Source organism: Spea bombifrons, chromosome 7 (assembly GCF_027358695.1).
Source record: "Spea bombifrons isolate aSpeBom1 chromosome 7, aSpeBom1.2.pri, whole genome shotgun sequence".
Lineage (NCBI taxonomy): Eukaryota > Metazoa > Chordata > Amphibia > Anura > Pelobatidae > Spea > Spea bombifrons.
In genome coordinates, this window is record NC_071093.1 from 34280142 (window position 1) to 34294363 (window position 14222).

Below are 14222 nucleotides of genomic sequence, written 5' to 3' on the forward strand. Positions count from 1 at the left end.
ATCTCTTCTGCAAATAATATCCAGGGATGGTCTCATCCACATTAAAGCAATTAACCGGGTTTGATCTAATTTTGTTTCAATAAACCTCTGAGCCGATGGCAATACTTATGAAGTCCATTCCTACATAGACATTAACATTTCTGGATGGGCGATTAACAATAAGCCATTATTTACCATTGTGTCAAGGTGTCAGGGTGTTTATCTACTCCACTGAGCTAAAGTAACAGAGCTCAAATGCCTACATGATTTTTAAAAAAGAACACAGCACAATATTTTTTAAAACATATTTGTGCCTTTTGGTTGCACCGTTTCTTGAAGACATCACAGGGTACTCTATTTGCAGCAGGCCCTAGAAGATCTGGTCCTCCATTGGCTTGGACCTGGGAGGAAAGAATGAAGTTTGCATATCTGCCTGAAGAGAGTTCAGCCCCTAAAGAGGATATTGGAACCTAGTTTTCACTATGGCACTACATGGCCATACTGGCCTACTGGGAAACCGTGAAAGAGTGAGTGAGTAAATGGGTGAATGAATGAATGTATAAGTGTTTGAGGGCAGAAATGACACAAGCAGGCTGTTTAGGGGACAGATATGACACAGGCATGTTGTTTAGGTGGAAGATGTGGCACAGGCTGGCTGTTTAGGGGCACAGGTGACACAAGCAGGGTGTTTAGGGGCAAAGATGGAACAGGCAGGTTGTTTAGGGGGCAGGTGTGGCACATGCAGGCTGTTTAACAGGCAGAGATGACACAACCAAGCTGTTTGAGGACAAAGATGGCACAGACATGCTGCTTGGAGTCACTGACAAGCTACTTGGAACAAAGGATAGCACAGACATGTTTGAGGGAACATAGACAAGCTGTTGGGTGGCACAGGCAGGCCATTTAGGGGGCAGAGGTGGTACAGTCAGGCTGTTTAGGGGCAGAGATGGCACAGGCAGGTTGTTAAGGGGCAGAGATGGCACAGGCAAGCAGGCTGTTTAGGAGCAGAGATGGCACAGGGAGGCTGTTTAAAGAAACAGATAAACTATTTGAGGACAAAGATGGAACAGACTAGCTGCTTGAGGGCACTGACAAGCAGCTTGGGGCAAATGATAGCACAGACATGTTGGGGGGCAGAGGTGGTACTGTGGGACATGGTGCTTGTGACGTTGGGGTGGTTTCTAGTTATGACTCTGGTGCGGGGTGTGGGCAGGTGAGCTTGACCACGCAATAAAAATGTATGAGGCTGTTGTCCAAATATTTCCAGGGCTGCTTTTCATTCCCAGTCCAGCCCTGTGGCCCTATCACTTGGAGCACCTGTCCTGTTACTTACCAACAAGTAGCAGTACTTGGGGCTTCAGTGAAGAAAAAATATCTGATGGCTATACCTGTAACAGCAAAAAAAAGATTAATCATCTGGCCTTAAGGCTGAAGATGAAGGAAAGTCAGAGTTTTCCTTATTGAGCACCCAGATTAGGGGGCTTGCTACTAGTGTTGTTTTGGGTGTGAGGTATGTGAGGCGAATGTGGCCCCAGAAGAAGAAGATTGGAGATCTGGTATCACCATTTCTATGGAAAAACACCTCAGGCTTTTAAGAAAAAACAGTTGTATATCGTTCTCTTGGGTAAGATCATATGAGTACCTGTGAGAGAGGGAAAGTTTGGTTCTCCGCCTTTAACGCTGAGTGGTTTTTGGAGCCCGTAGTTTGGACCACCATGACGCTCAGCATATGACATTTTCCACTACACTGCTGGGTTGATATGAGCAATAAAAAGCTCTTTGGAACCCTCAATGTACCTTTTTCTTATGTTATCCGTCACTTAAAAATGACCTAACCCATGGCTGATCGATGTTTGGAGACATTTTTATAACACCATGGCTTGGGGTCATCATGGCACTGGTACACACAGGTGTTTTTGTGAGACACCAACCATGCGCCATGACTAGAAGTTGCAGCCTTGAATTATTGTAACAGGGGTTTTCTGTATTATTGAGGATTGCACTGTGCGTGAATTGCTATGCCATGTGTCACAGTACTCAGTAACGCATGGGAGTAATATTGATACATTTTGACAATGTATGTTGTATTGATAATGTACTTTAATCTGATTAAAAAACATTTCTTCAATCAAAAAATTGTGGGCAAAAAACAGCCTTCTCTGGCTCAGCTGGTGTAAATAATTTATAAACAATCAAAATTTGCAGGCAAAAAAACACCAGAATTAGCCTCCTCTGGCTCAGCTGGTGTAAATAATCTAATTGCTATTATTAAAAGAGATGCCCATTTCTTGTTGGGCAGGGTGGCCTTGAAGGCTAAGTAGAGGTTACACAACATTTATTTTTCAAGGAAGGGGCTTGTCCTTTCCTGCACTCTTCCCACTTGAGTAGATACTGTTACCTTAAAAAAAAACCTTGTGAAGGGAAGGGGCTACAACTGGGATGTTACTCTAGAACTAAGATTCAGTATTGCAGAGCCATGCACACTCACTCCTTGGTTGAATGTTGGTAAAATGGTTCTGGGGTTTTAGTGCCATTACCAAAATAGATCAAATATGTATAGATTTGATCTGAATATGTGATTTTTTTTTAGTTTTTTTATAATTGCATATTTTAGCTTACACTATAGAATAATAGTACATAATGTTTCCCATGTGGATATCTGTATGCCAAGTTGTAGATAATGACGTAGTCCTTGCTCATCTACAATAACTGCACATAGATTACATTGATATATGTAAATGTACTATTAAAAGTGATATTGTTATTGCTAATTTATACAGCATATTCCATTTAAAAGAGAAAATAAATGTATTGTATTCGCTTAATGTTTAATGGTATTTAAATTGGTATGATTTAGGGGTGAATGGATATAATACAGGAGATACTGCAAAATAAATGGTAACTGTGATTTCATTAATTTTCATTATTGTCAATATTGCAAATAAGAAACACATTTGATATGTAACAGAGACATAAGAATACCTTCAGTGCAAAAACTGGAGCATACATATAACGTATTCTTTCTTATTTCCATATTAACAATTGTATTTTTGATAAATAAAAAAAATGGAAAAAACTCTTGGAATATTTCCAACATTCTCATAAATTAATGAGTACTTAGTAGTTTGTTAAAATCTCATTTATTTTCCTCTGGTTGTCAGCAATCTATATATAACATACCTTGCTTTGCTTTAATGCAGTCTATCCCTCCAGCCCAACATGTGCTCCAGATTGTTGCTGTTAACCCCTTACTGCCTGCTGTACTGACCCATGGTTTCAAGTGAAGAAGTTTATGAGGTTTAGAAGCAAGATGTTGGCACAAAGATGCCAAAGGTGTTTTCTAAATATAAAACCTCTCCCTGCACGGATTTACAAGGACATGAATTATGACTGTGAATACTGTGGACATATTAGTGGGAAACAGCTGGACGCTGCCTCCCTATTTAAGAGTCAGATTTTGCCCCAAAGTCACAAGAAAAATGCTTCATCCTGGAGGAAGGAACTGGGGGATCCTTGAGAACCTCTCCTTTCATTGACAGAGAGAGATGATCAGGCAGAATGGGTTTGGCACAAAACTCTGTACACACAGACACCCCAGGAACAGAAAGGTTTCCAGACTCAATAGGCAATCAGATAGGAACCTTCACTCACCTGCACTTACAGATGTACTTTAACTGACTTACTTTCATAACATAATTACATTGCTACATGGTAACATCCTAGCTCAAATAATACAGCTAATACAAACAGACTAACAACACAAATAGACACATAAAATGTAAAAATGCATATGTAACGTAAAGTGATTTCTAGACACAGAGACATATATAAATAGGATAGACAGACAGACAGACAGACAGATAGATAGATAGATAGATAGATAGATAGATAGATAGATAGATAGATAATAGTGATGGTAGATAGATAGTGATGGTAGATAGCACAGCTAGCAAATATAAAACTAAATACATTATCTATAAGCAATTATTTATTTATTGATCTATCAACACCATTATATATTTATATATATATAGATATATATATATATATATATATATATATATATATAGACATATCTATTGATCTACCATCATCATTATCGATCTATCGATCTATTGATCTAGCGACACCATTATCTATGTATCTCTATTTTTCACTTTAGGATCTAAGCTACATGAGCTCTTGCAGAATATTTGCCTCAGCTTGTAGGTCAGGAACTCTCATTGTGAGTGTCAGGCAGTGCCCAGAAAGTCGTTATCTCCTCTTCCACATGTAATTAATATAGAGAGGCCGGCGTCGGATAGGATGGGGCTTGTGCGTACAGTACATTCTCTATGAAACAGGAGGAGGTGACAAGGACGACTTGCCATATACGACTGCTTTTATTTTTAAACCCTCTGCTTGATCAACACTTTTCTGCTAATGAAAAAAAAAGAATTGGGGGGAGGGGGGGTTAAAAGAGACTGAAATGGGGGATTTGGGGAGGGCTTGAGGACATTATTAAAAATCTTGCTTATTGTAACCCAAAAATTCTTGTTTGAAATCATACCCATTAAGTGTTCTTGGAATGTAGTAGTGATGGGAGGAGGGTGGTGATGGTGTGTGTGTGGTGGGGAGGAGGGGGGGTTGCTTGAGGTATCTATAATTTATGGCTATGGAAGATCCCAAAATTCCAACATGAAAAAGCGATCATACCGTCCCCACCTGTAACTAGATGTCAACATGAGCTCCTGATGCTCCTTCACCGTATGTGTTTGTCCTTTACACTTATCCCAAAAATCCTAGGAGGGTAAAAAAAATACAAGGTCCCGTGGCTTGATGTAGCTCTTACCCCCTTATATTCCATTTATAGTCTTAGTCTCCTTATGACATCCTCCTTGCCTGGGGAACTGTCCAATCCAGCAGCCTGCGTGGAGATTGTGTTAGGTAGGAAGCGAAATATAAATATGCCCTTATAGTGAAAAACTCACCGGGTTCCACACTTCCAAGCTCTGGGCTGAGGATCATCTAGATCTCAACTCCTTCCTCAACACTCAGTGACAAAGGCTTGTTTCTTTTGGATCCTTCTTTTTTACTTCATCCCTTGTAAAACTAAATCAGAACAATGGCACCCAAGAAGGAAGTGAAGAAACCTGCTGCCCCGGCACCCGCCGCTGCACCTGCCCCTGCCCCTGCCCCAGAACCAGTAAAACCCAAAGAACCAGCATTTGATCTGTCCAGCGTCAAGGTAATGGGGGGCTGCAATGGGATGGACTGTGTATGGTCACTGGAAAACCAGAGAGATATCACTATATATATATATATATATAGGGGACCCCAATTTGCCCATCTATTTTACCTTAAAATTGGTGGTGAAGATCACCTCCATCTCTCATTCCAGATTTGAAGACAATAGTCTGTAATTGAGGAGCTTTGTGGTTCTAAAATCTGGCTTTCATTTTGACCAGAAATTGGGATTGAGATTGCAATTGTTTATTTCAGGGATCTAAAATATTTTGCATTACTTTCTTAACACATTATTCAACATCTGACCAAGTATGAACCTATCAATATTCCAGTGCTAAGCACTATAGTTGAAGGTTCCTGTGCACGACCAACTCATCCTTCTGTAACTTTTTTTCTGGATAATTTTCTGGATTTTGTAATTTTACCTTTTTAATCTGATACATGATATCACTAAAATATACCCAATCTAAAACAAAGTTGTATTTTAAATTGAATTTCCTTGTGATTTCCAGTGACTACACCTCTCATCTCTGTTGTAACTTATTGCTGTAAACTAACGCAGCCTAGGATGTGCAGTGTTTTACTAGAAACTTGCTCCTTTCAGTGCAGTAAGAGGATCAGTTAGCAAATGTGGACCCTTGACAGGTGGCAAGTTAGTGGCACAAACTATCCCAATGATGACCACGCCCCGTGGCTGTCTGATTGGTCTTTAAATGGGGACCATACAGCATCTGTGAGTGGATTCCCTAATATAGAATATGAAGGGGGTTGGGCTTCTTAGGATGATAATAGAATATTGAACATAATCTAATTTTGTGTCCCAGCAATAGTCTTGCATGCCACAAATTGCCACACATAGCATTTAATTTTTTGGAAGCTGTAAGGAGCAGGCTTTTAATTACTAGCTTGGGTGTGAAACACTAATCTGAGAATATATTGTTTTTCTTATGTTACAATTACATGTATCTAGATGTGAAAGATACAATATGCAAGCATGTTTCATTCTTGATAGATGTTGTGCGTGAGGTCGTTAGGAATGTTAGTGATTAATGTTTACACACAGGACACCCACCACATTGTCACTCCCTACTACTATCGTGTATAGATTTAGTTTAAAAAAAAGCGAGATATATACTCAAGTGTATGGGATCAAATTTGATAAATAACTAATAATCACCCTTCTTTTATTAATATTTACCAATTTTACATACATTTGTATGTATCCTGTTAATTGTTAAATGCATTGGAAATCCCCTTTGTCACTTGAAGGCTTCACTTCAACCAGAGTAAGACTGAAAAAGGGTTAATTTCTGTTTCTCTACAAAACCACATAATTTTTTACAAGGATGATATAAGCTTAAGATAATTGTTTAATAAGTTAAATGATGATGACTCAAAATACCAAAGAGTATAGTAAAAACATACTAACAACAATGCAAACATTTAACTGTTGCTAGTAATGAATATCGCCACCTTCTGGCCGCATTCTGCAATGCTAGTGCACATACAGGTCTCAGAATAACTGCCCTTAATAAGTATTTGCTATTATATATTCAGAAAACTTATCAATTACAGAGAGTCACAGCATTTATGTAATTAACCACAGGATTAAGAGAAGGATTATTATTATTAAAGAAACTGTTAGATTACATTATATAGACGTTATAGTTATTACCGTAATAGTCAGAAAGCCAGTACATCAAAGTATGCTGACACCATCTGGGGAAAATTACACAGTAATCAACTATGTCTCTATATATATTACCTTGCCTTCAATAAGTGCCTTAAATAGCTTTTTAGTTAAATTCTCCTGAGACTTTGTTCTGACCCAGACTGAAAAAATTATATTCTGACCCATTAATATAGAGCAGGTTTATTAAGATCACTCTGGTCTCAAGCAAGATTCCAAATTAAGACCCTGAAACCCTACAATACATCTACACTATAAATTCCAGAGTAACTATTTGGGGTCAGGTGCTGTTTGCTGTGACCCATGGCAGGGCTTTCATCGTATCACATAACCTAAGAAAATGTGCTTTATTTCACTGTAGAATATGGACCATTTTGGAACCTTTAACAGCTACTACATGACATATAGCCCTTACAGTGACAAGAGGGGGGATCTCATTTAAAACCTTTCAGTGACTCTGTTTGGATTGGCAGAAGTGTCAGTTGTGTGAATATTGTCAAGCCATGTAGCAGAATGAGAATAATGTTCATATTGTGTTTCTTGAAACTGTTCTCAGCCCCCAGGGCCAGATTCCAAGAGATAAAAAAGGCTTGCTAAAGGCTTACTGTGTATGTGACACTATGCCTGGCACTTGAAAGATGATTGTCCTCAATGGCAAACAAGTTTTGTCAAGATTTAATCCCTTGTTTGCTAAATGGGTGCGAAACAACTCCAGAAATACTTGATTATTTCTACAAATGGGTTTTATTTAACACACATACATATTATTCCAAACATTTTTCTAACAATATGGTCTATGAGATAACCATCAGTTATAATATAACACACAAAAATATTTGCCAAAGATGCTTGAATCAAAAGTGTGATTGTGTTAGAATAACACACCTTGGTTTTTACTAAGTATGAAAGCATGTTTTGCATATTTCTATTATCTAACCTTGCATATAAGCATGCCATGTCTATTTTGTTGACCAGTTTATTTACCAGGCTATTATTAGCTGAACAAGCCCTGCAAGATATGGAACAAGAAAAGGTATCTAAACTATTAATGTAATGGAGTGAATGCATTGACAGATCCTGGTAGAGTGAATTACATTTGTTACATTCACAGTGAGATTATCTCATTTGCAAAGCGGTGACTTTAGACCCTTTAAAGCATGTCAAACATATCACAGATTGCATTCAGACACGTTGGAATAGGAGATGAAAGGACGCAGGTTTAAAGGTTGTAAAGAAAGGTATCTTTATTCATGGCCTCTGGAATTCCAGCATTGTCAATTGTGATTCCCATCATGCTGGGAATTGTACTTCATTTAAGCTCCAGAACCTACCAGGTTGAAACTTAGCTATAAGTCATTGAAGTTTAAAATACATTGACTGCTCAGCAATCTCACACTTCCCAATAATTAGACAATGTAATATGTAATAAATAGTGTCATATTTTTGTCACTACACAACATGGCCTCTAGGTGGCACAAGACACCCTCGCATTTATGTGACAAATATGTCTGCTGGTCTGTATCTAGTACCCAGTAAAGTCCATACTAGGAAAATATTGTGGGCTTTTTTATTGTTTTCTTATCTGCCAGTGGATAATTATTTTCCTATTTATTAGAAAATGTAGTATTGATTAATATATATATATATATATATATATATATAACTTAAATATTATATATATATATATATATATATATATATATATATATATATATTGGTGAGATGCAAAGTATTAAATTAGGTGCCAGTACAAATGTACCAAAGAAGAGGTCTCTGCAAACTAGACCATAGAGTACAGAGACATTATCGCATTAGTTACTGGATTATGTAGCCTACAAGAAATCCCATATAGAATGTAACAGGAAAATGTGAGATAGGTGTCAGCTGTACCCTGGTGGTTAAAATGTTAACACATGGTAGAGGAACTTGCATATAGTAGTATAAGAAAATGAAGTCAGAGATGTTATTAAAAAATGGAAATGGAAAAGACTGACTAAAAATAATGGGAACTTCTGTCCCACTAAACAGACCTGAGAGCTCCAGGGATCTGTACAAGTCTCACCGTTTGTTGTAGACAACTGTGTTAAACAAAACCATGAAAAAACACCTTAATATTAAGGCAAATATAATTACAGTATATTGTGTTTTTAAATACTAAGGGTATACAGGGAAGCGCTGGTATATTTTTAGAATTTTATTCTCCATTGTGAGTGAGCTAGACAGATAGAAGACAGTTCCCCTAAAAGACAGGCCCAAATTAGGCACATCCAGAATCTCCTCTTCATGTAGAAAAACTGCTGACAACCTTTAAACTCATTAAAGCCTTTCAAACTCATAACCTACTAAAAATAGGTCGCCAAACTGGTGGCTCTGAAAAGAGATCTCTTCTTTCTCTTTGCCCTAAGAAAGCCAAAAACTCTACAGGGGGTGGGATTACCTCCCCCTGACATCTGATCTGGGCAGTCAAGTCACTGCCCTCAGATAAATAAGAGGAGCAGGCCAGAGCAAAAGGACCACAAGCTCCAGACATCAACAGGACAACTTCTCCTCTCCAAGCTCATCTCCCAAACCCAGGCTCAACATGGTGGGTGCCATAGCACATTTTACTATTCTGCGACCACTTATCCTGTAGCTTCTTTTATACTGCCAATAGCCAACTACCCTAATAGCAATAATTTTATTTTTGACATAGCAAGTACGAGGGGTAGAGAATTGTAGATCATATTTACAGATAGTGATACGATAAAAAAAATATGGAAATTAAAGTATACCGATTTAGAAATGAAATTAACTAAAACAGCTATAATATATATTAACTGGGCTTTTTTTTTTTTTTTTTAAATCCGCCAGTTAAGCACTCAGTAAATATTTTACTGATTAATGTAGAAACTTGCATGATATTGGTTACCCATGAGTTCTTTGAGACCAAGTTTTTAATTGGAAAATGGTTGGTGGAATTTTAACAGCCTCTTAGACCTTTTAGAATTGAACCAGTCTAGAAAAAGAGTGATGAGTATATTGTTCACTTTTCCTTGAACTAAAGCAATGAGGTTCTAATAATATATTATCCTGCTGCCCCAGAGGGTTATGGGTAAATAACAGAATTGTCTGCAGTGAAGCCATTTAACTTATGCATCTAGTTAAAAATGATGAAGTATATATTTCATCCAGCTAGTGATGAATTATCAGTTTGTTGTTTTCTAGTAATTAGTATTCATGATACAAGACATATAATATAAAGCTTTTATTACATTCTGTCAATGCATTTGCAACCATACTAGTTTGGGCTTTTTCTCTGTTTTTCTTGCAGTCTTTCTCAGCTGACGAGGTTGCCGGTAAGTGAACTGGTTCTGCTGGAAGTGAAGCAATGCCTTTCAAAGCCGCTTGGATTTCGATCTATCAGGGAAATTATGTTTTCCCACAAAACAAATCGGAAATATCGCCTTCATGCACAAAATCATTAGAATTTAACAGGCAGGCATTTCCTTCATTACTGGCCTGATTTGGATTCTGGTTTCCTGCGAGTTTCAAAATGCATGGATTTCCTTCTCGAGCTTCAGTAAACCGTGAATCTATATCTCAAATAGGCCCTTAATGGTAATAACAGCAATGTTTTGTGGCTGATTTTCTTTTAACAGATCGAGTTCAGCAAAGATCAGCAGGATGGTAAGTTGAGAAAAAGGCCAAGACTTTATTAAAAAAACAAAGCTGTTATATAATAATATGTGTTCAGCTGTGCCCCCTACAAGGTAACCATTTAAAACTGTTAAAAATAACACTGGAACGGTGGGTGCTCCATGCAACCCTTACTAGCGCACCTTCCATACAATTCTGTTCATGTCAAATGGAACCCTTCTAGATCTAGTCAAGTCATCTTACAGTTGCATAGAAACGCAAAGTGACATTTATATTTTAAGAAACATCTTACATAATAACTTTTTTACATTATAGGGCAAAACAAGTAGTTACTTTAAACTTCAAACAGGACCAGAGTTCCCTGTTTTTACACCACCATATAGAAATGGCCGCCCATAGCACAGATTATATATTATTATATTTGCCTATTCTGTAACAATACCTAATATGTCCTTAATATGAGTCTTGGGTAGAAAATGATGTCACAATTCTATATAACAAACACGTGTCATTAAACATAGAGACATGGATATTGATTTTGATGGAATGCTGGAGCCCGTGGTAGATTACACCTCATTAATTGTGTACATTATGGTTCGTGTAGGTATAAATCTGGTGTGCTCTATCATGTTTAGCTGTCTCAACATTATACGAGTTGTAGTTAAATCGGAGTGCCATATTCTTTCTGATCTTTATCCCACTCCATTGCAAAATGCTGTAGATCCAATAAATGTAACATTAACTGACTGCGTTGTGAATAGTAACCTTCTATTCAAGTGTTTCCATATTACCACCTGGTGCTCACTCCGAGAGTTAAGGAATGAAGCAATGAAGCTAAATGACATTGAATTACAGTACTTTTTAGTTCTATCTGAGCATAAAGCTGCCAGGTGCAGGAATGTACGCTTCGTGTTGTGAAAGCAAATGCTGACACTGTGGAAGGGACAGGTGTATATGCAAAGCATGTTAATTATAGGCTGTTTGGCACAGAACGGGTTACAGGACTGTCCATCTATGAGGTGGCTGTCGGACGGTGTCTTGTTACAGGAGCCCTGACCTCTCTAACATTAGCAGCATTTACAGTGCGCTTGTAAAACCATCTCTGGCTTGATTTGGAAGCCGCTCTCTGCTACCCAAAATAACCATGTTTCAAGTATCCACTCTGAAAAGCAGCAGAATGTGCCACGAGTGATCTGTGTACCGTGGACATCAAACCTTTGAATTATTTATACCTATTGTCTCGATTAATGAGTTTTATTGGAGAACTGAAAAGCACAATTTGAGCACAAAAACTCTAATCAATAAAATACTATTATACATTGTCAAGTATACAGATCACCTCAATTTAGGGCATTACTAGTTACGATGTATTGTTTGGTGGCAAGGAGGACGTAATGTCACCGTGTACACCGTGTTATGACCAAGGAACATGCTGCTTACTACTACCTATAATGCAATCAGATGTATCTAGGAAAAAGTGCCGATATGGCAACCGTAGCCAAATGTTATGCCTTTTCAACCTGTTGCCAAATGTAACTTATTCAACTTGATATAGCAGCTATAACTTTGTGTCATCCTATTAGTTCCCCAGCAGTCGAGAACATCCTGCAGCTAAATTAAAACTTGAATTGCCTATTGATTTTGGTAGGAAAACTAGCAGGTGGATTGGCTTCAGATTTATTTTCTGATTTCACTCCATAGAATTTTAAACTTTTTTAGAAAATGTAAATTTTAAATGACAATCTCTTTGTAAATCTGTCTTTTTTTTTTTTTTTTTTTTTTTTACCAAATTTGGTTTTTAATTCTTTTTTTCATAATAGACAACTACAAAGGGGTTAATATGGTTACAAGCTAGGGCTTATATTGGCAATATTGAGAGTTGCCAGGAATGCTGCAATCCCATGTTTCAACACGAAGAGTTCTCTACTTAAATTTGTTGCTTAGTGGCAGACCAATGCTCTTTCTTTTTGGCTTTCTAGGTCTCTAAATGTCCCTTTTCTCTCTCTCTGCAGACTTCAAAGAAGCTTTCCTGCTCTTCGACAGGACTGGTGACAGCAAGATCTCCCTAGGTCAGGTCGCTGATATCATGAGGGCTCTTGGACAGAACCCCACAAATGCTGAGGTCAAGAAGGTTTTGGGAAACCCCACTCCAGAGGGTGAGTAACATTATCCGATACATTCTGCAAAAGCTGATTTTTCTTTTAATCAAAACAAATAATAAAGAAAGACATTTCTATACGTTTTTAGAATGTTAAGAGTGATTATTACCAGTGAAAGATTCCAAAAAAAGTTCAGGTTGATGTTACTACCGGTAGTAGTACTTGGAGATACTGAAGATGATAATAGTTGCAGTGGCAATGTAATTAGTTTTTGTTTCTCAAGATGTTCTGTCAATTAGTTTCCAGAAAGGGGGTTGGAATAATTGTAACTTGTAAAAATACTAGGGAAATATTGAGCAATGTGTGATCTCTACTAGAGAGACACCTCTTCATCCAATCACCACTTCATAACTAGCTTTTTGGAGAACGAGTGGAGGGTTTTAGGTTTCCATATTGAAGTCCCACTTTCTCTTCTCTCCTCAGAGATGAATGCCAAGAAGATTGAGTTTGAGCAGTTCCTGCCCATGCTCCAGGCCATCGCCAACAACAAAGACCAGGGCAGCTATGAGGACTTTGTTGAGGGTCTCCGTGTCTTTGACAAGGAAGGCAACGGCACTGTTATGGGCGCTGAGCTTCGCCACGTACTGGCCACACTGGGTAAGGATTGTATTTTGTGCCTTCGGTAGGTGATAGTTCCTGAAATGCTGTCCATTGGAATAATACTGAATACTATTTATTTCTCTGCTTACAGGTGAGAAGATGAGGGAGGAGGAAGTAGAAGCCCTTCTGGCAGGACAGGAAGATTCCAATGGCTGCATCAACTACGAAGGTAAATTTTCAATCGTGTATCATGGAACATCGGTAAGACATTATTTCTGGTATTGAATGTTACCTTTCTTCTGTTTCACAGCCTTCGTGAAGCACATCATGTCCGTCTAAACAAACCAACCAAGGTATGTACATTTTACATGCGTATAATTTTTTTTATGTAATATATAGCTATCCCTTTGTACCTACTGATAATTATTTTAGTATTAGTTAACTAAATAAAGTCTAGACCTGGTTTGAACCTATTATCATCAAATGACTGAAGCTAGAGACAGATGTTCTTGGAGAATCATTGTAGTGTTTTGCGTGGCTCACTCCTGGGTCAGATAAACACCTAAAGGCCATGAAGAAATCTATTGAATTTGCATCTGCTTTTCAGGTGCTTGATTTGATTGAGATACATTATTTTTGCCGATTTTTAATACACAATTTCTTCTGTGCTAATGTTTCTCTCTCATTTTTACCCCTTCTGTAGCAATGTCTACTAGATGTCTCGGAAGATCCAGAGGCATCAAAGCCATACAAAAGACCAGCAACTGGTTATTACAGTTTTTTCTGGAAATGTACTGTACAATACATTTTTTTTTATTTTGAAACATCTGGATTTTGACATTTCCTTCCATGAACCATGCGGTTATATAAAGAAAGATCATACAGGACATATGACCCCAGCAAAGCTGGGGGGGAGATCCAACCAAGCAAATCTATGTAACTTGCATTGGAGCATTGTAACAAGACATCACAATAAAACATCCTTTTGCTTA

At 37.8% G+C, this 14222-nt stretch overlaps 1 protein-coding gene across 2 annotated transcripts; it reads left to right on the forward strand.

Moving 5' to 3' along the window:
- Positions 1-4939: 4939 nt before the first annotated feature.
- On the forward strand, positions 4940-14222 carry MYL1 (myosin light chain 1). Of its 2 annotated transcripts, none has more exons than XM_053470637.1 (7): positions 4940-5206; positions 10534-10561; positions 12544-12687; positions 13114-13287; positions 13382-13459; positions 13541-13583; positions 13934-14222. In XM_053470637.1, the coding sequence occupies exons 1-6, from the start codon at positions 5084-5086 to the stop codon at positions 13567-13569; spliced, it is 576 nt and encodes a 191-aa protein (XP_053326612.1). In that variant the 5' UTR covers positions 4940-5083; the 3' UTR covers positions 13570-13583; positions 13934-14222. The 2 variants fall into 2 exon arrangements, with proteins under 2 accessions (XP_053326612.1, XP_053326613.1); XM_053470638.1 differs by lacking the exons at positions 4940-5206; positions 10534-10561 and adding exons at positions 9360-9479; positions 10206-10230.